The sequence below is a fragment of the Octopus bimaculoides genome, chromosome 1 (assembly GCF_046866305.1).
Source record: "Octopus bimaculoides isolate indiv1 chromosome 1, ASM4686630v1, whole genome shotgun sequence".
NCBI lineage: Eukaryota > Metazoa > Mollusca > Cephalopoda > Octopoda > Octopodidae > Octopus > Octopus bimaculoides.
In genome coordinates this window covers 193,871,605-193,897,506 of record NC_142928.1, presented here as the reverse complement: position 1 = coordinate 193,897,506, position 25,902 = coordinate 193,871,605, and the positions used below count along the sequence as shown (strand labels likewise).

Genomic DNA, 25,902 nt, shown 5'->3' with positions numbered 1-25,902 from the left:
TACCTCATGAATGCGACACAAAGAGAGTCACAGGCATCAGTGGTGAGGCAGGGCTCGTGGGGGGGGGGGGGTCTATGTTGAACCCGCCTCCCCACTCCATCCGGAATGTCTTCCAGTCTGTGTTATCAACCCCAGAACTTATTCTTTGTAAGTCTCGTACTTATTCTGTTGGTCTCTTTTGCCAAACCTCTAAGTTACGGGGATGTAATCACACCAACATCAGTTGTCAAGCGATGGTGGGTGGACAAACACATACATATATATATGTGTGTATATATATATATATATATATATATATATATATATATATATATATATATATATATATATATATATATATATATATACACGACAGGCTTCTTTCAGTTTCCATCTACCAAATCCACTCACAAGGCTTTGGTTGGCCCAAGGCTATAGTAGAAGACACTTGCCCAAGGTGCCATGCAATGGGACTGAACCTGGAACCATGTGGTTGGGAAGTAAGCTACTTGCCACACAGCCACTCCAGTTCAGAGATAAAATACTATAAACTGGCTCTTTGGTATATTGGTTACAATTGTTTCAAGTGAATTTTGCTGGTGCCACATAAAAAACATGGGCGATGGTGCCATGGCAAAAGTACTGTTGATGGTGCCACATAAAAAGCACTCAATACACCCTGTAAAGTGGTCGGCATTAGGAAAGGAATCCAGCTGTAGAAACCATGCCATAACAGACCTGGTGCAGCTCTCTAGCTTGCCATCTCCTGTCAAACCATCCAACCCATGCCAGCATGGAAAATGGATGTTAAATGATGATGATGAGGAACAATAAAAATGAGAAAAAACAACAACATAAATAAAAACAAGTAAAACAATTTCAGTTTAATATTTTATTTGTGTTTTCAAGTCTGACTGAACTAAAACATTCCAATATATGAGTGAATGGTGATGGTTAGAGAGCTACAAACTAAGTCGGTCGCTCAATGTTCAGTGGAAAAGTCTGAAAACAATATTATTTACATTGATGATTTGTCCAGGAGGGGACAGATGTCTATTTGTCCAGGTGTTCATAAGTCTCTGTATGGCACCTGTGCATTTGTCTATGTAGACAACTGTCCATGTGTAACATGCATACACTTGTCCCTGTGAAACAAGTGTCCACATGTTGATGCATACATGTGCGATGTGTGTCCATGTAAGCATAATTTAAATATGAAAAATACAACCTTTTGAGTTCAGAAACAATTCTAAAAAGATAACAGAAATCTCAACAGGACTTTTGGAGTTTCTTCATGTTTACTTGCAGTAATCCACTGTTTATCATTTATTTTGTGTATGTGTGTGTGTGTGAGAGAGAGAGAGAGAGAGAGAGAGCCAAACAAAATAAAATGGTTACATGATGGCAAAGATAAAAAAAAACAAAAAGACAACTTTGAGCAAAGTCAATGTCTATGGTTTGAAGAAACGTGAAATAATAAGAACAAATCAAGACAATTATATTACATCATCGGTGTTTAAGGTTTGGCAATGTTGAATGGAAGATATATTGTTGTTGAGAATTTCAGATTGAGATTCCAGAATTATCACCTGAACAAAAATTGTCATTTCAAGTAGAAACATATAAAAAAATGATGACTTTTGTCTTTCTTTAACATTTTTCAGAAGAGTGCAGTTAAAAAATATAATACAATGTTATAAAAAAATTCATATCAATAATGAAATGATAGAGAAAAAAAATTGATGGTGAACTGTGCGATTATTAATTGCTAAAGGTACTTTTTCTTTTCTTTTTTTTATGTATTTGTTATTTTGCACCTTTAGAGTTAATGAAAATATATATATATATATAAAGTGCAAAAAGATAGATTTAAAATTTAAATTTACAAAACGTCAATAAGTTATTTATTAATTTGTTTTCTTCTTCAAATAGCAGGATTCTGATATCTCTTTTGTCATTCTCTGGAAGAGTAAGGAATAGAGTGTGGACGTGGAAAAAATAATTTATGATTTACAAGGAAAGATTTAATTAAGAATGAAACTTCCACTCAATGAGACAGGATATTTCTACAGAATACAATAAGTCAACTCATTAATATCAATATATTTAAACCCTAAATTACATTAATCAAGCTAGCTTAATTCAGTAATTAGAGACCATGAGAACTATTATAGTCTAAATATATGATGGTAAAATATAAGATAGTGTTGAGTATTAGCTAAAGAAATTATAAGCTAGATTAGAGCATGTGTAAATCATGTCCAGCAGTTATCGTACTGGAGAACACAAGACCATAGATGTTACTTAGCAGTTAATTTGTCTTTTACACTTGTTCCTTATAAAATTATATCAGAGTGGAGACCAATCCTCTCATACTTCACTCAGGTGATTTAAAAAAAGAAAGAAAATAGTTTAAATTTGCAAATAAGCTAGGATCTTTTTTGAGAACACACACACAAAGGATGAACAAACAATAACAGGTGGGAGTAGTTCATTTATATGAGATGTCACATAAACATTTTCAAATTACAAGATGATTCTTTTCAGCCGTTTCAAACATACAACTGGGCAATGCTATAATGTAACATGTATATGTAACATATCACATAAAAGACTTTCTGTCACCTATAATTGTTTGTCCATCTTTCGTCTGTTTATTAATCAATCGAGCTATATATTTCTTAGAGCCAACTCTTGTTTTGCAACAATTTCCTACTCTTTTCTCTTGAGTTCTATTTAGAAAAATTAAAAGATAATTTTTTTTTTTTCTTGGTTATATCACAGAATGTCATAATGTCTATTTATCCAATGTGTTGGAGAGGCCATAGGTAAGATATGTCACATTAGAATATGAGTGACAGACAGACATAACTAATGCATCAAGATTCATCTTCTTTCTTTAACTGAAGTGAAGAGAGAATAAAAGAAGAAAACTATTTCACAAATAGAAAGTGATATCATAGCAAGACACCATATTGTATGGCAATGTACACCTGTAATACTATATTGTATGCCATCTTGCAGTGTAACATCATGTTGTATGATGGTGTATAGTAATATCCTACTGTATAATGTAATATTGTATGACATGTTTACAACATGACATACCTCTGTTAGGCTTTATAATTTAAGATCCGAATGTGGTAAAGGAAGAGTTATTGATTTACGACAGTATTGATAAATAAGGGTGTGATATCTGTAGCAAATAGTCACCCTACCTCAGACTTTCAACAGATCTTCTCACATACATACACACACACATGGCAGGAAATTCACTGCTGTCTATGGGCAGTAGCATTCATTTCAAACAAAAACATTGGTGAGACTAAGATGGTTTCAAAACAATTCATAATCTCTATTTTAGTTGATACTAACTTGTAATAAAAAAAAATTAAAATGGAGAATACAAAAGTTTTATAAACTTTTGAATTAATGGATGAATTTAAATAGGTTAGTTAATAAATCCCAATAGTCGTAAACTATGATTATTATTAACTCATATAAACAATTCTGCAGTGATTGACTGACAAACTGCAATATAGTTTTTTCTATTTTTTCATTTTAGTTGATGACACTTGTTAATGCTTGAAGCCACTTAATACATCTCTCCGTCCCTGCAAAGACAAGAAAAAAACACAAGTAAATATATACACATACTATCAAATATATAAGTATAGAATCAGAAGGTGCGAGAAATGAATACAGGTTTATTATTTCCATATACGATGATAATGATGATGATGATGATTACAGCTGTTTTGCACACATTTACAATAATATGCATACCCAGCATATTACTATGTATTCACATACAGATGTACAATAGAGAAAACTAATTACATGATCATATACTTATCATCATCATCATCGTTGTCATTTAATGTCCGCTTTCCATGCTGGCATAGGTTGGACGGTTTGACTGAGGACTGGAGAGCCAGAAGGCTGCATCAGACTCCAATCTGATCTGGCAAAGTTTCTACAACTGGATGCCCTTCCTAACACCAACCACTCCAAGAGTGTAGTGGGTACTTTTTACATGCCACTGGCACAAGGGCTGGTCAGGCGGTTCTGGCAACAACCACGCTCAAAAGATGTTTTTTACGTGCTACCCGCACAGGAGCCAGTCTGCCAGCACTGGCAACGACCATGCTCAAATGTCGTTTTTCATGTGAAACATTCTAAATTCAATACACACACACTGTAATACATAGGATAAACATCAAAATGTGCAACAAGAAGTGTGATCATTCAGTAAATTATTTGGAAGTTGAATGACTGAAAATCAATGTTCCAAATACTTAATAAATATTTTATGCAGGGCATGTGCTAGAAAAATCTAAGATAAATTTAATGCGGATAGACTATCGTCTATGGTATACCTACCCTGTAGAATCTATAATTTAAATACATGTTAATTTTCTTACAGGCAAAAAAAATAAAGATTAACCCAGCTTGTTTCATGTCCGACTGGTCACCCTCAATAAAGAGAACTGAATAGCAAATGCTTCCTAACCATGTGGTTTTAGGTTCAGTCCCACTATACTGCATCTGGGGTGTCTTGTGCTATAGCCCCAGGTGGACAAAAAGCCTTACAGGTAGTTTGGTAGAAAGAAACTGAAAAATAACCTTGTTGTCACCACCATCATTATTTCATGTCTATTTTCCATGTTGGCATGGATTGGATGGTTAGACAGGAGCTGGCAAGCCAGATGGCGTCACTAAACTCCACTGTCTGATTTGGTATGGTTTCAATGACAGGATGCACTTCCTAATGACAAGCACTGTACAAAGTGTACCCAATGCCTTTTACATGACACTAACACTAGTGAGATCACCAAGTAACTCGCAAGACAAGACCCTTCATCTAAGTGGGGAGTAGTATTGAGAGAGGTGTCTTTATACCAGGTGATGAGAGGTTAAAGAGGAGATAAATGTAGGATGGTGAAGATGTGTTGGGACAAGTCACTCAAGTTACAGAAGTGGTATGGGTGTATAAGAAGTTTATGGAAGTCCGTCTTTTATACTGGCATGAGTTGGATGGTTTGACAGGCTCTGATTGAACCAAAGACAGCATCATGCTCCAATGTCTGCTGTGGTATGTTTTCTTCCATGACTGGATACTCTTCCTAATGCCAACCACTTTACAGAGTGTACTGGGTGCTTTTTTTTTTTTCATAGCACCAGCACTACTGAGGTTGACATGAAGTTCACAAGAGTTACCAGAGTGGAATTGGAAAGAGATATAAAATAGAGGAGTGTGTGTGGGTGAGTGTAAGTATTCATTAATACACACAAACACACACACATACAAATGTAAATATGTATGTGCGTGTGCATATAGTTATATTTGCACTTGTCTGACAACCCCAAGCTCCAAGCAGTGTTGTCATTTCTCCTCTCAACAAATTGTCCACTGGACTTATGCTTTTGATGACATGTGAAATGAGAAATCCATTACTTAAAAAACAAGGAAAGGTCAGTGACAGGAAGGGCATCCAGATGTAAATACATTGTCTCAATAATATATTTGTCTAACCCATACTAGCAAAATGGTTGTAAAACAAACATGAAAGGAATTGAACCTTTGAAGAGTGACCAATTAGCCATGAAACACAATCTCCTTTATACTTTTGTATGAGGAAAACAACAAAGTGGTATTAACATCTGATTACTTTCTACAACATAAACACTGTAAATTGTAGGCAAACTACATTATTTCAAAATACTTATGGCTGTGTGGTTAAGAAGCTTTCTGACCAACAACATGGTTTTAGGCCAGTCCCACTGTGTGGCACCTTAAACAAGGTCTTTTACTATAGCCTCATGCCAAGCAAAGCTTTGTGCATGTCTGGTAGATGGAAACTGAAAGAAGCTCATTGCGTGCGTGTCTGGTAGATGGAATCGGAAAGAAACCCATTGTGTGTGTGTATGTGCAGGTGCGCATGTGCTTGTCTCTCCTTGTCTTGACATCACAGGATAGTTATAAATGAGTGCCACCATCATACAAGAGAAGTCGTTTTTAATTTTCCATGAAAACATGTCTTGCCACACAACATGAAGAGTATCTAGACATGGAAAATCTGTCTCAATGAATTCCAACTGACCCAAGCAAGCATGACAAAAATGGATGTTAAGAAATGATGATGAAGATAACTTTTCTTGTCTCTGCTACCAAAACTGGGGGTGAGAGAAAGAGGCCCTTAGTTTCTAAACAAGTACCTTAGGTACTAGTAAATATGAGAGGCAAGACACACATACATCTGTGAAATACTCACCTGCTCCCACCTATAAACAATCAATTTGGTGTAGAAGGATAAATGAAATTCAAAAAGTAGAAATGGAAGTTTAGTAATTAAAACAAATGAATAAGACTTACTCAATCATTGTTATGTCTTCAATGAAGCCTATATTTTGACAAGATTCAAGGTCTGTATAGGCTACTGGCCAACTAGGAGAGAGAAAGATAAGAAAATTAATTAATCATTACAAAAATAATAATTAAAGCTGATTATGAAGGTATGGTGGAGGAGTGCAACTTCTTAAATACATATTTTATCACATAATATCATAATAAAGGAAGGTCTGACAAAAGTCTGGAGAAAAAACCTCATTATTACACCCAAACAGCCTGCTGATAACACATTTTCTCTAATCTGCAAAATATTCTATCTTATATTTGATAAAAGAGAGCTTTCCCAAAATATATTAGAAACTTTAAACAAGCTGTACAGAGTGATACGACATCTGGTCTTTTTCTTTATTTATTGACATCACTTTACATATTTAATTCTTTATTGCCCACAAGGGAGCTAAATGCAGAGGGGACAAACAAGGACAGACAAAGGGACTAAGTCAATTACATCGACCTCAGTGCATAACTGGTATTTATTTAATCGACCCCGAAAGGATGAAAGGCAAAGTCGACCTTGGCGGAATTTGAACTCAGAACGTAGCAGCAGACGAAATACCACTAAGCATTTCGCCTGGCGTGCTAACAATTCTGCCTGCTCACCGCCTTCAAACATCACTTTACATATTGCCTGACTTCTCATCTCCATTGCTTAACTGCTTTGTTAGGGTTAGGGTTTCTTTTGAAATACAGTCTTTGTTTCAATTAGTTTTGAAAATAATAAAGAATTTAAAATGACTTTGTCCTTATTAAGCTGGTGATTAAAACATAAATTATAAATGATGGGTGCTGATGTCTACTAAACTGACAATGGTTCATGATATGCATGCAGAGCAATGAGAATCCAAGCAATAATGTATCTATTCTTTCTTAACACATTGTAACACATTCTGATGCAGAAAACAGTGATCACATATTCATATTCGAATTTGCTAGAATATATTGGTTTTAAATTTTGGTACAAAGTCAGAAACTTTAGGAGGGAGGGTAAGTTGGTTACATCGACTCCAGTGCTCAACTGGTAATTTTTTTATCAACCCCAAAAGGATGAAGGGCAAATTCAACCTCACCAGAATTTGAACTCAGAACATAAACTTGGGGGAAAAGCTGTTAAGCATTTTGTCTGGCACAGTAATGATTCTGCCAGTTTGCCACCTTAAATTTACCTTAAAAATATGAAGAATATTTTGCTATTGTTTGGATTCTCATCATTGCACATGCACTCCTTGAATTATTTCTTTTTAAGTTAAAATTCTGATTTTTTTATTTCTTGAAAATTTGAAATATAATAATCCAAACAAATTCAAGTTTTACATTAGATTTTGTGTACTAGCAAGTGAACATGAGCTGGTCGTTCAGAAATACAGACTGAACAGAAGAGCTTCACTTATTTACTGGCCAATATGTATTGAAGAGGAGAAATTCAAAGTTACCTGTGGGTGTAGTTTAATAAATAGGTGGGTATATTTTAAAAATGAGAGTAACTGGTCAGTAATAACAGAAGTCCAACAGATTAGTGTTCTTGGATATGGAGTATACACTTGTATACTTTATAAATTTTAGGAGAAATGCGATAGTGCAAGAAGTAAATTTAGTAATCAAGGGAGACAAATCTGGTGATTAACAGCAAGAGCCTCATTCCAGAATTGTTGGGGTTTTTTTATAATTGATAACTATGCATCGATACATAAGGAAATTGTATTCAAGGGATTTTAATTATGTGATGAGCAGAATTAGAAGCAATATGAGATTAAAATGTTTAATACTGAAGTAGAATGACCACATCTGAGGAGACTCAGATTAAGAAGTGGGCTGAGTTATTTCCAAGCTTGATTCACATGAGAATGTCTGAGTATATACAATTAGGGATGAAAGAAAACTCATTAACCCCTTTAGTAATTGCATCTTTTTATTTTCTCGGTGGCTTGTTTAAAGTGAATTATAATAGATTTGTCATCTGTAATATAACAATCCAAATTTTTTGTCTGAAGTAATTTCATTTACAAATTTCAAAAGCAATGACTTGTAGAAGCAGTTCTACACATTTATCCACTTGATAGAAATCTGATGTGAAAAATATTTGCAGCTCTGTTGTAGCCAATATAGAAAGTGGGGTAATTTAACTAACCTCAATGATTATAATATAAGAGTAGGAATTGAAATGATATGGGTAACCATTTGGTCAATCATAGATGGAAAGAAGGAACAATCTGGATCCGAGGGTTTATAAGGAGGAATGAAGGAGGGATTCTTAACATTGAATTATATAGACAAAAGAAAATTCTGTTGAAGTTTAATAAGTTAGAAATAAAAATCAATAATTGAAAAACTTAAGAGTAAAAGAAGCAATAGAGTTTTTTTTTTTTTTCTTGGGGTTTTTTCCTGCAGTAACAGAGTATTTAGTATTAAGGTCCAACTGTAAGATAGAGATATTTGTTTTAGAAAAATACTAACAATAGGTTATTGAGTGAATATTATACAGGAGAACACAGTAGGTGTGATTGTCTTTTTTCTATGGGTCTGATCACATGGTCTGCAATAATTGTACTAGAAATGATCGTAATTATTGGAAATGCTTATTACAACAGTTCCATTAAATTAAATTCTTTTGAAAAATCCAAACAAATGTCTTTAGCATATGTTATTGGTTAAATATTAAACATCTTTCTTAAATTAAGAACGATATGATGGTAATATAGCAAAAGTTGCATCTTTAAATAAGACTCCATCATATCTAAACAAGCCAACACCTCTACTACTACTACTACTACTACTACTACTACTGCTACTTGAGCTACTTATGAAACACCATCATCATTGTTTAACGTCCATTTTCTGTGCTGGCATGGGTTGGATGGTTTGACTGAGGTCTGGAGAGCCAGTGGCTGCACCAGGCTCCAATCTGATCTGGCAATGTTTCTACAGCTGGATACCCTTCCTAACGCCAACCACTCTGAGAGTGTAGTGAGTGCTTTTTACGTGCCACCGGCACAAGAGCCAGTCAGGGGGTACTGGCATCAGCCACATTCAGATGGTGCTTTTTATATTCCACTGTCTCCAATAATTCCTGTCAATGTCTATATTCATGTAAATAAGTAAAGCTAGAACTTATATTAAACCTTTTGACACTAAACAGCCTGATGCAGCTCCTGTATCTATGATACAAATTTCCAGTTTGAAGTCATGTAAATCAAAACCTTTCATTAAAATTTCCTGTTAATTTATGTTCCAAACACCAACTTAATTATAACAGTTATTTTATTAAATTCATTATTTTCAAAGTTAAGTGAAACAATGGCAGTGAGTTTCAACAGAAACAAAAAGGAACGAAAGAGTTAAACTTCTCTTATCAAAAAATATTTCATTTGTTTTATGTAAAACTCTTACAATAATACCATTAAATTATAAATATAGTTAAAAAAAAAAGAGTAATTCTCTCTAGAAAAAATAGTATATATATTTTTTTAACTAAAAGTTCTTTGTTTCTGTATATGTGTATAAAAGTAAATTATAAGACCAATTGTCCCAACTATTTGAATCGGTGTCTGTAATTCTTTCATTTCTTATAATTACTCAACATTTTATCACTGGTTATATATAAGAATAGGTATCAACAATAGTGAATATTTGAAGTTGCATAATGAAGCATTTATTATAAAATATATTTATTTAATAATAATAGAGGATATATTTTAATAATGTTATAAATCAAAACAAATTTCAAAGAATTTCAGTAAATGCTTTACCTTGTGGCTCTGCACGTAAAAAAGATGATTCGTTTCAATTTTTTGTTGTAGAAGAAATAATTGAAGGACCAAATACAGCCTTCTTCTCCAAACGGATCCGAGACTAAATCTGGATTGTAACTGTAAATGAAACAATCAAATCACTGTTGTTTTTAAAACAAAGAGATGAAGACACAAGTTTTGATATGATGGAGTTATAAGTAAGCACTTTGTTTTAAAATGAATTTCTATAAAATTCTTATGTTGAAGGCAGCCTTGTAAAGTTGTAAATAAATAGGCATCAGTTTTGGGTAGATGATGATGATGATTAATCCATTATTACAAATATACACAGAAATGTTTGTGTTTTCAGTATTGCTGCCAACTATTGACTAAAATGATTAAAAATATTAATATCTGACCATTCAAAGGAATTATTACTAGAATTGACATTATACTAATTTATTTATATAATTGTGCATAAAGAATCATTACTACTCTAATTTCACAATTATCATCATCATCATCATCATCATCATCATCTTTTAACATCCGTTTTCCATGCTGGCATAGGTTGGTTGGTTTGACAGGAACTTGCAAGCCACAGATCTGCACCAGGTTCCATTGTTTGTTTTGGCATGGTTTCCACACATGGATGCCCTTCCTAATGCCAACCACTTTACAGAGAGTACTGGGTGCTCTGAAATGGGGTTGATTCATTTGACTAAAAATTCTTCAAGGCATTGTCCCATGGCCACAGTCTAATGACTGAAATAAGTAAAGGGTAAAAGACATCGTATAATTTTCTAATCCAGTTTCTAGGGCATGCTATGCATTAAAGGATTTAATGCTACTAAACTGGGTAAAAATCAGGTTATAGTTTTAGGGGAACAGTTTTTAAAGTAACCAAATATAAACATACCAATTAGACAAATTAACTAAATTAATCCTTTCACAAACTAGATAGACAGAAGTACTGTTCTTTTTTAAAACAGATTTTTATGGTCTAGTTGATGAAGGAAAGGTAGAACCCTGTGGCTCTTTTCAGCGTCTCCAAGACTGATGGGAAGGGAAGAAGTTACCTTTAGACCAAAGACCCAGCTTGAAAGGATTGCAACAGAATTACTCAGAACGTTAGCCATTTTGGTGTTGTAATAGAAAGATAACTCTACTCCACTATAGAGTGGCAGCCTATTTTATAAGTTGTCTTTCTTTACTTCTATGTCAAGACTGATCAAGGATGTTCCAATCCTGACTATGCTGCCTCTTTGTACATAGTATATTTAGCACATTATCATCCAATATATTCTATATATTTTAAGACAAAAGGGTGTTATTTGGGGGAGATTTGATAGCTATCTCTGGCAAATAGAATAAGTCATGGAGGCTCCCTGGTAAGCTTACCTATTACATAAGCTTCCCTATATTCTACCTTTCTCCACAAATAGATAAACAAACTTGGAGATTAGAGTTGCTCTTTGTCTTCACATCACAAGTGTCATCCATTTCCAATCTTCTGTGAAAACATGTCCGGCCACAGGGAAATATTACCTTGCTTGGAAACGGAAGGGTTGGCAACAGGAAGGGCCATCCGACCATAGAAAATCTACCTCAATAAATTCTGTTCAATCCAAGCAAACATGGAAAAGTGAACATTAAACAATGTATGTGTGTCTCCCCTACTGCAAGACATCTGTTTCTGTCCCTCTATCATACTTTAACCTCTAGACACCTGGCATAAAGTCACCGCCCTCAATACTACATGTACCTTTTCAGTTGAGGGGGTCTTGCCTTGTAAGTTATTTGGTGACACATAAAAAGCACCCAGTAAAAAGCTGACACTCCATTGGTTTCAACAGTGAGTGTTCCAGTCAAGCTAATCAACAGAACAACTCACTCATGAAATTAACGAGCAAGTGGCTGAGTACTTTTTCTTCCTTTACAAAATGAACTCCAATAGTCAATAAATCAAAACCACCAACAAATACATAGAGATAAGGGAGAGAATATATTTACCTGAAGATGTCACAATCAGTTAAAGAAATCTCTTCATCGATGGTTGCCCAAAGTTGCTGCTTAAACACACTGAAGGAGTCCCCGATAACGGCAGACAGTTGGTTGTTTATCATATTCACCACACTCTGATAAACAAAGTAACATAAAGAACAACTACAAACAGTAAGGAATTTTCTTTCACAAAGACACACTAAAGTGCTCTTGGTCACTCAACAACAACAACAACAACACTGCTACCAATGTATCATTCATGAATACCTTCCATGTTTTATGTCATCCTTTCAAGGCTGCAACACAATTTTCCCCTTGTGTAGGTTGAACAACTGACAGGAAGTAAGGTCGGGTCTTCAATCAAATCCTTTCACTTAAACAATCAGAAACACAAGTCACTCTGTAAAATCAAATAGCCGACCCCTTTAACCTCGGGGAGAGGAGGTTCATATTCGTCTGTCCTCTACCCATTGACCTGTCCAACATGGGTGACCCTACCAGGAGTATAAACTCCAGTTGGCATAGCTCTCTGGGTCATAGAGGCACACAAGCCACCCCACCACGGCAAGGTATGAACCACGGGGCAGAGACATACCGTGTGTGTGTGTGTGTGTGTGTGTATGCATGTAGGTGTGTGTGTGTGTATATGTATGTATGTATAAGTAGTAAAGTTTGTAAATTTGGATGAGTTTGTTGTATACAAGAGAGAGAAGAGAATACTAATGTTTGGTGGAGGAGGGTCTGACCCTCAAAATTTGCAAATTCCACTAAGAATCTTTGCCAAAGAGCTACAAGTCTTTTTGGATTTGTTTTTCTTAAATTCTTTTATGTGTATGTATGCATGTGAACAAAGCAATGCATATGCAAATAATTGAGTATGCGTGTATATATGTACATGTGTATGAAAATAGATTCATAAAAATTAATAGCAATGTTCATCTACTCTTAAAAGCGCATGAGTGTGTGTGTGTGTGTGTGTGTGCAAGTAGGTTCATCAAAAATTATTAGCAATGTCGATCTATTTTTAAAAGATCAATAAACATTCTAAACTTATTGAATTACCTCTTGACTTTAATTTGAAATACTTCAATACATTCTAAAACGAATTATTTTTTGTAAAAAATAAAACATATAAAAATAAAACTATAATTTAAGTGTGCCATTTATACTATAATAAAGAAAGCTGCTAATTTGTTGCAAGTATTTAACTGTACTAAAAGAAGGCAATTTTTAAAGTTTACACTTTCTTAAAAATTCTTATAAATTCCAATTTTAATATGTTTTTTTTATCAAACTGTAGTTTTCAAAATTCTGTTATTATTGAAGATTTCCACAACATGCTTCAGTCAGAAAACTAATTTTTATTCAATATGACATGTTTTTTAATGTCTTACATTTGTATCCCTTTTCTTCTACCATAACTTTGCAACATTCTCTCTCTCTTTCCAGCTTCTGTTTGTTTTATCACTTCTATTCCAATTAGTCTTTCTCTTTCTTACGCTTATCCTCCCCCTAATTTTTACATCTTCCTCCCTTCAGTCTTTGTCCCTTCTCTCTTTCTGTCTGTTTGTCTGTGTATGTGTGTGCCTTTCTCCCGCTCTCTCTCACACACACACATACACACAAACTTTGGCTGCATCCATTTCCCTGTTATCTCATTTAATACTTTTCATCTTCCACTTGCTCGTTCTAATACTTTCACTTTCTTTCCTCAAAACATTTTCTCTCTCTGTCTCTCCTCATCACTTTTATTCAATTGTTTAATTAAAAATAAGTGATTACAAAGGGTTTCTTTGAAATGTTTTGAGAATATCAGAGAAAATATCAAAATTACTCAGAAATTTTTCACTTTAAGTTTTATACATATTGGTAGGCATGCACAACAGTTTTGTACAAGCAAATACGACACACATTACCAAAATATTGCTCAGCAGGTAGTGTTTCTGCTAGTTTTTTTAATACCACATCACTATGGGTTTCTCTAATTGTACTTCCCAATGTGACACAGAAATACGTGTCCTACAGTCCAATGGCACCATTTATGGTCCAATGGTGTACTTTTCATAAACACTGTTTATAAGGAGAATTTCTCTCTTAAGACATTTTTAGCAGCAAAGGATTTTTTCCACATTCAAGTGTACACAAACATGTTAAATATAATTGTATAAACCTATATTTCAATCAATGCTGCTTAGTAAAAGTCTAGTTAATTAGAAAATTAAAATTTTCGTATTCACAAAAATGTTAATTATATACAATAAAAAGAAGCATATTTTGAAAGCTACCTCCCATCCAGTTATTTGTTTTATATTTGGCTTAGAAATACCTTGAAACTAACAAGTTTCCATATTTATATATTTATTACATTCAAACTAGAGATCTGATAGCCTTTATTTTCCTATATTTACTTATTTACTATATAGCAAATAAGGTGATGTGTAGGAGATAAATTAACATAAAATTAACATTAAATTTTTAAGGAAGGTTTCAATTAAGTCACTTTAAAAAAGGTGAGTTGATATTAAAGGGGTTAAACAAAAGTATTTAGGGAATATGATTATATTTTCTTAGTTTTCATTTGTACTGTTTTTTTTTTGTTTTTTTTTTTTTTTTGTTCTATCTGTTACATCTCATATTATCCAGTAAATTTCGTTAGAAAATCAAGCTAATCTGACTTAATGTATTTCAAACTTGCTCTCTCTTCATGTGTTGTTACAGAATGAAAAGAAAACAAACAATAATGAGATAGCAGAACAGGGAACCCACATGAACAGAGGTACCTTACAGCCAGTTTCTTCCCAAACATACACCAACCAAAAGTACCTGAGATAGGAAGAGTTGAAGGTATTAAAGTGTACCTGTACAGAGAATTCTTTACTGAATTCTTCACTTTTGGCTTTGCTGAAATCATAGTCTGGTTGGAAAGAAGCATTCAATGTGGAGATCAAATAAAACAATGTCTTTGTGGATATTGTATCACAAAGAGGCCCTTCTCCATCGCTGTAACTATGCGAGGTTATTCTGAAAAGAAAGTTTACACTCAATCAGATGGATCTTCAAACTCACTGGAACATTAAACAAAACAGAATCAGGAAAAACAACTTTAACACAGTCATTTTAATAGACATATTTAACCCATGTGTCTGGACATTGCTATTTCTAAACTATTACATTGCTAATGTCCTTGAAGATTCCTCTTTCTCTTCCACTCTATTATATAAATCTGAGGTATTATGTCTATACCTAAATAAGAACTCTTTTTTTATATGTATCACCAGTGGTGGACTGGCCAGGATGTCAGCAGGGCCGATGGCAAGTGGGCCCCTGCTCCATTAGAATCCATATATGGGGGGCCCATCCCCTCAAGTTTGAGAATTTTTTATTCACTGCTGGAAGAATGCATTAATTATTTCAGCCTGTGTTTGTAGTCAGTTGAAAAGAATACTTTCAAAAAAAATTAAATGATAGCACTGTAGCTGCAGGTGGGCCCCCTTAGTCTCCTGGCAACCAATATTTTTAGACCCAGTCCGTCACTGTGTATCACTTATAATAGAAGACACTTGTCCAAGATGCTGTGCACTAGAACTGAACCACAATACACCATGACAAATGACAACATACTCAACCTATGTCAACATATCAAGTATTAAACCAACAGCAATTATTTTCAAAGAGCAAATTATAACAGGCAGTTGATTACAATATTCAACAGAAGTCAACTTACTGGTTTGGGCTCTGTGAAATTAGACCCTGTGGCGGGGATAATGCTTGTAAGTCATTTGGAGAGAAACCACCATCAGTGCTAATTGCTTTAAATAATCTTTTATCACTTCCAGCCATCTTACACGAGTAACTTTCCAACCTGAAAGAATAGAAGGGAAAAAAATAATAATAAGTCATCATATACAATGTGAACAGGGAGAAGCAAAACAATGGCGTGTATATTTATTCTTAATATGTTCCAACAGGTTCAAACATGAATATGTGAACTGCTGTTGTGTTTTATCATTGGACAACTCATTTGAGACAAATGCATGTCACTAACATACTTGATTCATTAGCGTAAGGAGACCTTGGGACATCCGATGTTTTGATATCATTGTGTCTCATTAGTAAAAGCACTCTGGACTAATGAATCAAACAAGAGTTCATGGCTCTTGTTTATAATTTCAGCAAACAAATTATTTGTTGATATCTGCCAAGTGCTAATAAATCCTCATATCCATGGTGAACAGTAAGAATCAAAACAATGACATGCATATTTATTTGTAATATATTCCAGCAGACTTGAAAATGAACAGCTTAGATCTGTTGGAACATATTAAGAATATTGTTTAAAAAATGTTATCTCTTAGTGCAGTGAAAACCAAACCAATACAAATAAATATTAAAGCCTCAGCATAGAAGAGTACTGACTACTATACTCAGACTAATAAAAGAAAAGCTTTAGTCAATCAGCACACTTATTCTATAGACCTAAAACCAATTATATACAAATTGCATTTTTATACACAAATTGGCAACCCCACTGGTGACGGTGTAATATAAAAAGCACCCATGCTGGTGCCAAGTAAAAAGCACCCAGTACACTCTGTAAAGTGGTTGACATTAAGAAGGGCATCCAGCCATGCCAAAACAAACAATTGGAGCCTGGTGCAGCTCTCCTGCTTTCATGTACCTATCAAACCATCCAACCCATGCCAGCATGGAAAACGGACGTTAAAAGACAGTGATGATGATGATGATGAAGAAGAAATTATATATTTCAAAGTGATTCTACTGCAGAAGTTTATCAATATTTAGCTATTTGAAGAGCATTAGTTAGTGAACAAGTAACATAAACAAACTCTTGAATCAGACAGAAAAAACTCAAAAATATTCTTACAATCAACTTTATTGTCATTGAATGGAGTCTGAGGCTTTACTTAGCTTAAATAAAAAAAAAATTAAAAAATGTTCTAACTGAAATTTAGGTCACATGTTTACTGATAACACAGTTATAAATATAAACCTATCTTGTAAGCTCATAGGTCAGCCAGCCCAGTGAAGCTGCAAACTAATGATTAAAAGGCATCCAGCCATGACCATAAGGAGTAATTAAGACTATCTAATATGCCATTCCCCACTTTTTTCTCTTTTAAAAAATGGTTTGATGTGAAATGAGGAAAATTTGGATTTCTAGCAGGTCAAGTGACCACATAGAGGTTGTTGGTACAGCTATTTCACAGTCTATCCAATGAGACAGTTCTCATCTTTACAAGACAACGATAAAATATCAAATGATCCATATGTAGGCATAGGAGTGGCTGTGTGGTAAGTAGCTTGCTTACCAACCACATGGTCCCAGGTTCAGTCCCACTGCGTGGCACCTTGGGCAAGTGTCTTCTACTATAGCCTCGGGCCGACCAAAGCCTTGTAAGTGGATTTGGTAGATGGAAACTGAAAGAAGCCCGTCGTATATATGTATATATATATATATATATGTATGTGTGTATCTGTTTGTGTGTCTGTGTATGTTCCCCCAACATCGCTTGACAGCCGATGCTGGTGTGTTCATATCCCCATAACTTAGTGGTTTGGCAAAAGAGACCATTGGAATAAGTACTAGGCTTACGAAGAATAAGTCCTAGGGTCGATTTGCTTGACTAAAAAGGCAGTGCTCAAATGACTGAAACAAGTAAAAGAGTATATCTTCTCTACAACAAGACAACAGTTCCAATCTGTTTTTCCTTTTAGGAAGTTAGGATTTTTTAAAGAATGAATTCCTGATAGAAATTACTTGTTGTCATCATCACCAATATAATCAATGCTGGCATGTGTTGGACGGAGTAATTGGTAGATGAAATGGATGAAATAGAGGTACATGTATGATTCTCATCCATTTCATCTCCCAATTGCTTATTTCTGTGTTCCTTTCAGTTGAAGAGCGTAGGCTCAAAACGTAAATGACTTTCTCACTTTCCAAGCATTAAACTAATACATCTGTTTGTTGTTTACACACCTGTCTTCGCTTTTGCTTTTGTAAATTCCTATATACATAAATCTATATATACACATTTCAATATGTGACCGCGTGTGTATCGTTGGTAATTTTCTTTCTCCGTCTTCCATTCTTTGGACTTTTTCTATATTTCTGATGAAGAGCTCCGCTTGAAACTTGAAATCCTCTTTCTTTTCTTTCCTTTCCTGAGCGTCCAATAACACTGTACTTATTCCACGTCCTCGCGTTGTTTTTTCGAGTTTTTTTCTTGCTTGCTCATGTTTGGATTGACTATTATATATATATATATATATATATATATATATATATATATGATTGGTATGGGTTTTTTTCTCCGTGTTTTTCTCCTTGTCTCTGTATTCTTTCTGTTGAAGATCGTAGCTCGAAACGTCAAAGACTTTCCGTATTCCCGAGCGTCATACTAATATATACTTTTGTTATTTACACCACCTGTCCTCGTCTGTTGTTATTATTTGTATATTCTCCCATATATATATATATATATATATATGTATAAAAACACACACACAAACATATATATAATATATCATTATATTGATACCTATCTGTTGATCTGGCTGTCTGTCAGTCAGTCTACCTATCTATCTATCCATCCATCCATCCATCCATCCCTCCCTCCCTAATGGAGGCAATGACCTAAACCATTGACATTAAGTCATGCTTGAGAAGAAAACTCATCAAGCCAAGTAAAATCACAGTCATGACAGATACTGGTGTCACACAAATGGCATCCTTGTCGGTGGCACATAAAAACACCCATTACACTCTCAGAGTGGTTGGTGTTAGGAAGGGCATCCAGCCATAGAAAACCATACCAAATCAGAATGGAGTGTGGTGCAGCCTTCCAGCTTGTCAGCTCTGGTCAAACCATCCAACCCATGCCAGTATGGACAATGGACACTAAATGATGATGATCATCATCATCCTCTAAGTAGAGTGAGGGAATGGAACTGAGAGAAGTGGCTGTGTGTCAGGTAAGGGGTTAGAGTATGATAGAGAGATAGAGATAGTTGTCTTACTATAGAAGAGATACTTGGCTACCCCAGAAGGAGAAGGAAAGTGGGAGAGGTTTAGGGAGAAAGACTGAAAGTCAGTGAGAGAGAGAGAGAGAGATGGTGTTGGAGATTGGGGTCTACCAACAGTAAACAGTGAGGAATGGGTATAAGAAGTACAGAGGGGATATAGGGGAATGTTTAATGAGAGTGTGAAGGGATATGTTTAGAGATGGGCAAGACACTGTGCGTGTGTGCACATACATGCATGCACACATGTTAGAACCAAATGTTGTGGTTTGGGAATTGAATCTAATAATTTTTTAAAGCTGAAATTAAAAATTGCACGTGGGAAAGACATTTATTCTCAATGATCAAGTCCCTCTGCTGTTGTTTAACACAAGGTCAGCTAAGATCGAGCACATCCTTATCTTTTACTTGTTTCAAACATTAGACTATGGCCATGCTGGGGCATCGCCTTCAAAAATTTTAGTCGAAGCCAGTGCTTTTTTTAAGCCTTGGTACTTGTTCTATCGGTCTCTTTTGCCAAACAGAGACCAGGCTTAGAAAAAGGAAGTACGGAGGTGTTTCCGTTTGATTAAAATTCTGCAAGGTGGTGCCCCATCATGGCCACAGTCGAATGACTGAAGCAAGTAAAAGATAAACAATTAAACTATACACACACACGAATATAACAGCAGTTGTTAATAACCTCAATTAGACTAGTTCCCACTACAACATAGACCCAAAAGAACAACTGTCATGTCACTATGGCGTCCCCCCTACCCACCTCCTCTCTGACCAAAAGCAGAATCTACAGACATAACAGGAACAGAGTGGTCAGTGGGACAGCCAAGTAGGCGACATGTCCAGATTGCTACATTGCCCCACTCCGTATCGCCATAAAATAAACCTATCCTTTGTGATATTCAACTAGGCGGGAAAATGTTTTATTTTAACCGGTCACCTGCGTGTCATAGTTCTGCTCGATCATGGCGACCTAGGGCTAAAAGCCAACTCAGATTCGTGAGCACAACACATACACACACTAGAACATGTTCATCATTATCGTATGTCGTCTTCAACAATGATAAAGACCAGTATGCATTAGTAAATATCATCAGTTACAAAATCTGGCAACAAATGTCAAGTTTTTGATGTAAACACGAACACATAATTGTTATTTACAGAAGAACCACGCCCCTAATAAACATTACTCAGTCACTCATCTAAAATGAGGGAAGCTTCTATTTGGTCGTTCGACCAGCTAAAAGTAACAGCCAAATTCTTCGCATCATACCATTACAGTTTTAAAGTTTGGATACATTATATATATCCTACAAAACGGTTCTACATATTCGCTTGATTTGATAGAGATATCAGCCGAACAGCCCTCAATTCAGCCGTCTTTCGTTTCAGAGGAAAATGAAATGCGCATATTGGGTAATGTAGGGCGACCTTGGTACTTGAGTAGTTTTCACTTAGGTAAAAATGGTTTTTTCCCGGGGGATTTTCTACCAGTAAATCTTTTGCTTTCACTTTCGTTGGGTTTTCCCACAATTATTATTAGGTTTCCGCCTAGGAAAACGGCAAAATGAGTAATAATCTTTGATACTGTCGAATGTCGCCTGCAAATGTGATGGTAGCTTGTTCTGTTTGAGATAACAGTTCAATCTCTCATATCATAGCCTAGCTTCCTAAAAAAAAAAAAAAAGACATGAAGATATTAGGAAATGTACTTCTCTCTCTCATTCATTCATATATATATATATATATATATATATATATATATATTATATTATATTATAATATATTAAAGGTTAATATATTATATTATAATATATTAGCCAACGTTTGCAAAATCTTTATAATTAAATATTATTAAGAAAGGAATGGCATCCAGCCGTAGAAACCATGTCAAATCAGACTGGAACCTGATGCAACTCTCCCGCCTGGTAGCTCTGATCAAACCGTCTAACTCATGCCAGCATGGAAAACGGTCGTTAAATGATGATGATGATTGTGTATAAAAAAATTGTTAAAATATTTTAAGTATTGTAGAAGTATAACCGATTTACAGCACATCAATTGTAACAACAAAGTTTTATGCGGACCCCGGTTGAGAATCAGTGACCTAAAGCAACTTTGGCCGTTATTCCATTTGGGATGATTAATAATCTCAGAGGAAAGGACAAGGGTATAGGAAGTGTGCAGGGAAGGGGTACAGGTGCATGAAATCGAAATGCTTGGAAAACCTTTCACAGAATCGAAATTTCTGTTGAATGGAACAAAAATAGTAGACATAAAAAGGCGGCGAGCTGGCAGAAACGTTAGCACGCCGGGCGAAATGCTTAGCGGTATTTCGTCTGCCGTTCCGTTCTGAGTTCAAATTCCGCCGAGGTCGACTTTGCCTTTCATCCTTTCGGGGTCGATAAATTAAGTACCAGTTACGCACTGGGGATCGATGTAACCGACTTAATCCCCTTGTCTATCCTTGTTTGTCCCCTCTATGTTTAGCCCCCTGTGAGCAATAAAATATGGAAGGATAGCTATTCCAAAGAGAAAGTTCCTTGACCGTTTCAATGAAATCCAAAGCGTTATGGCATGTATTAAGAATAGTTGTGCTGTTCATGCCTTTCTTAGAGGTATTTTGTAAAATGTTGTGCGCGTATTATTTGTTTCGGTTGAAAGTTACAAAAGTGACTCAAGTTTCGTGCATGGCACTTGATAATTTGTGTCTCCCGATTAAAAAGAATATATACGTGTGTATGTACATATATAATACATGTATTCATGTACAGAATTGCAAATACCTGGTTTGTTCGTTCAACCAAAGCTATGCATGTATGTATGTATTAGCTAGCCATGGTAGGGCATAAATGGATAAATCGAGCAAAGGAAATAATAACAGACAAGCAACAGCAACAACTCGTTTTATTATTATTGTTATTTGTTGTTATTAAGGCGGCGTGCTGGCAGAATCGTTAGCACGCCGAACCAAATGCTAAGCAGCATTTCGTCCGTCTTTACGTTGAGTTCAAATTCCACCGAGATCGACTTTGCCTTTCATCTTTTCGGGGTCGATAAAACAAGTACCAGTTGAACACTGAGGTCGGTGTAATTGACTTATCCCTTTCCACGATATTGCTGGCCTTGTGCTAAAATTTGAAATTATTATTACAATTATTCGAGCTGGCAGAGCCGTTAGAATGCCGAACAAAATGCTTAGGGCATTTCGTCCGATTTACGTTCTGAGTTCAAATTCCGCCGCGGAATAAGTAACAGTTGATTACTGGGAGTCGATGTAATCGACTTATACCCCCCCCCCCCCCGAAATTACAGGCCTTGTGCCTATTAGTAGAAAGGATTATTATTATTATTATTATTATTATTAAGGCGGCGAGCTGGCAGGAGAGTTAGTACACCGCTTAGAGGCACTTAGTCTTTACGATCTGAGTTCAAACTCCGTTGCGGTCGACTTCGCCTTTCATCTTTCGCGGTCGATAAAATAAGTAGCAGTAGAGCACTGGGGTTCGATGTAATCGATTTGTCCCCTCCCCCAAATTTCAGGCCTTGTGCCTTTAGTAGAAATAATTATTATTTAGGCAAACATTTTTGTAAAAACTCCGTTTTATAAATGACACCATACCCCGACGATCCATTAAACACACAAAATAATAACAAATCCAATCTATAGCACAACACAAAATACATTAGGCTATACCATTCAACATATATCTGAAGGATTAAAATCCAGTTTCCATAAGAAATAAAACGACAGAAGGAGAGAGGGGGAAAAAAACAAAACTATCTTAACATTCGCTTCATTAGTCAGAGATAATTAAATGTTAATTCTTTCAAGTTAACTCACTGAAACAGAATGTAAAAATATCGTTATATTTCCATGGTTTTAAATGAGTCATCATACATTGGTAATGTCTTTGATAAAGTATGAACACCTCAACATCTCTATTTTTTTTACCTCTTTCTTCTATGAATGTGAAGGAGGCAACAAATTAATATACTGGACGTGTTTTGTTATATTTTATGTATTTTGTAATATTTCTGTTTTATTAAATTTAGTGTTACATTTTCTGTTTTTCTTATAGTTTGTTTAAGTGGGTCATGAAGGTTGTATTTATAAACAAGTTTGATGTTTACTCGAGTTTTTACATCGAAAAAAGAGGAGTTGCTGTAGCTGTCGTAACTATTATTGTTTTCGTATAGCAATGATGGATAGCTTATATATACATACATATAAATATGCTTACACGTATACACACCTCTTTCCTATAAAACTGAATCTAAAATTAGATTCGATTATTCAAGTTATTTCATGTTCACTCCTTAGACCCCAATTCCGTCTTCTTCTATCAAAACTAAATGAAATTCCATTGAAAGCTGTAGTTAATTGTTTCCATAGTCACATACTAACAGAATACTCTGGTTCTTAAAGTACAAAACGTTACAAACAAACAGCCATACAAGAAGTTAAATATGTAGAGACACAACAAACTTACCTTCCATCTATTTGACAATTCTCCTGGGTCATCGACAGTTTGGAAGTGATCGCCTCAAATTTGGAATTATCCAAAAGCTTCATGTTGAATTACTGTTTAGTAAAATCCGGTTTTATTTATACGTTATGTAACGAGAGCAGATTTAAACAGAAATTAATCCAGCGATAAAGACGTCGATGAAAATATCTGCGATGTATATAGAGAGAGAGATTGTTGTTTAGTGGCGCCAAACAAGTGAAAAATGCTATGATACTGTTGATGAGAAGTGGCAGAATATGGCAGTTTTGCTGTTATAACTGAGATTTCCAAAAGAAAATATATAGTCTGTAATGTTCCTTATTTAAACTTCAATAACATATACTTATGGTGTTTACACAACTAGATTGATTTTCAGAAAATGCTCGCCGAAGTGTTGCAATTTTCGTGAGTTTTTGTTTATCGTAAACAGAGCAAGAAGGATGCCGTGATAAAGATGACATGAGTGAGTGAAGTTGTGTGTTCAACAATAGCATGATCGACAAACAGGTTGAAAATAAAAATATTATTATATTGAAATGGTGGAGCAGATAGATCAGTGATTGATGTTGGTAGATTCCACAGAATGTCACTTACAAAATATAAACAGAACACTTGCTGGAATTATCTTGTCTGGCAGAAAACTACTCTCAGAAACTACAGTCAATATACACACATATATATAGTAGCAGTTTCAGAGGTTGTCCCTTGATCAAACAGAAACCATATACTTCAAGCTATTTCCAAATAACAGTCGTTAAGAAAGCCACAACTTAAACTTGCAAAGACGGTTACACCGCCATTAGAGTGAACAGATTAATATTACCCAGAATTCCTAGTGTCGCCTTTACAATGAAAACAAAACTAGAATCGTTCGATCCCGTTATTTTCCGTTATTTCCCGTTTCTTGTTTTTCTTTCTTTTTCTGCTTTAACCGATTATGCTATATTAATGAATTAAGTTAATTGAATATTGTTCGTTATGATAATAATTTACACCTATAAGGAACATTTTATATAATTATATATGTATATATATATCCTTACTAATTAAACACAAAATACTTCCGAATTAGAGCTTACATACCTAATGTATTAATTACAAAATAATAAAGTAAAAGTGAAAATACTTGAGATTTTTCCAAACAAAAAAATGATGTTGCTCATATATTTCGTTGAATAACTAGATTTATTACTCATATTTGTTTCAAACTAGAAACACATGCAAAACCAAATTAAATTCAACACCAAAGAAGAATATTATATTTCGTATTAAAATTTTTCGAAGTACAAAATCGTAAATCGAAGATGCTTTGTATTTGGACAATTTCTTTAAGGTCCTTATATGGAAACTATGTCACTGGTTAGGAATTCTTGGAATTGAAGGTCCCTAGACGAGAATAATAATAATTCTTTAAATTTTGGCACAAGACCGGCAATTTTAGGGGAGGGGGCTAGTCGATTACATCGATTCCAGTGCTTGAGTGTTACTTCCATATATCGACCCCGAAAAAAATGAAAGGCAAAATTGACCTCGGCGGAATGTGAACTCAGAACATAAAGAGTCGGAAGAAATGTTGCTGAGCATTTTGTTCGACGCATTAAAGATTCTACCAGTTCACCACCTTAATAACTATCTCTGATTTAGCTACAACGCCAGCAGTTTTTAGGGTGGGGTGGGGTAAGTCGATTACATCGACCTCTGTGCTTAACTGGTACTTTATTTTATCGACCCCGAAAGGATGAAAGGCAAAGTTGACCTCGGTGGAATCTGAACTCAGACTTCAAGAACCGGATCAAATGTAGGAAGGCATTTTCCCGACGCTCTAACGATTCTGAATACTTTATTAATCACAAGAGTTGACAAGAAGATCAAAGAAGATACACTGTGGAATTGCATATAAAAAATGTTTTAAAAAGGATACTAACGAAAAGAAAGAAAAAATTATTATTTCGACACAGAAGATAGTTATCTATACTTTGGTTTCGTCATCGTAATAATGTGGTAAAATTTATCATTCAGGCTCCAAGTTACCAGATCATTTAAGGACCAAAATAAGAGATAATTTTTTATAATATTATGCTCACGCATTTATTGATAAATTTTGTGCCCACCTTTCCAGATTATAATAGTAATATTTATGCTTCCTTTATTAACCACAAGGATTAAGAAATTGAAGCAATTGATAATAAAATTAATATCAGCAAAATCTATTGTATAAAAGTAAAATTTA

At 34.8% G+C, this 25,902-nt stretch overlaps 1 protein-coding gene across 1 annotated transcript; it reads right to left on the bottom strand.

Moving 5' to 3' along the window:
- Nucleotides 1-856: 856 nt before the first annotated feature.
- Nucleotides 857-24,482, bottom strand: LOC106871613 (repressor of RNA polymerase III transcription MAF1 homolog). The gene is made up of 7 exons (XM_014918166.3): nucleotides 23,655-24,482; nucleotides 15,845-15,982; nucleotides 14,979-15,141; nucleotides 12,130-12,254; nucleotides 10,135-10,254; nucleotides 6,356-6,427; nucleotides 857-3,593 (listed from the first exon to the last, which is right to left on the bottom strand). Exons 1-7 carry the CDS (start codon nucleotides 23,735-23,737, stop codon nucleotides 3,575-3,577), a joined length of 720 nt encoding a protein of 239 aa, XP_014773652.1. The 5' UTR covers nucleotides 23,738-24,482; the 3' UTR covers nucleotides 857-3,574.
- Between the last annotated feature and the right edge of the window lie 1,420 nt (nucleotides 24,483-25,902).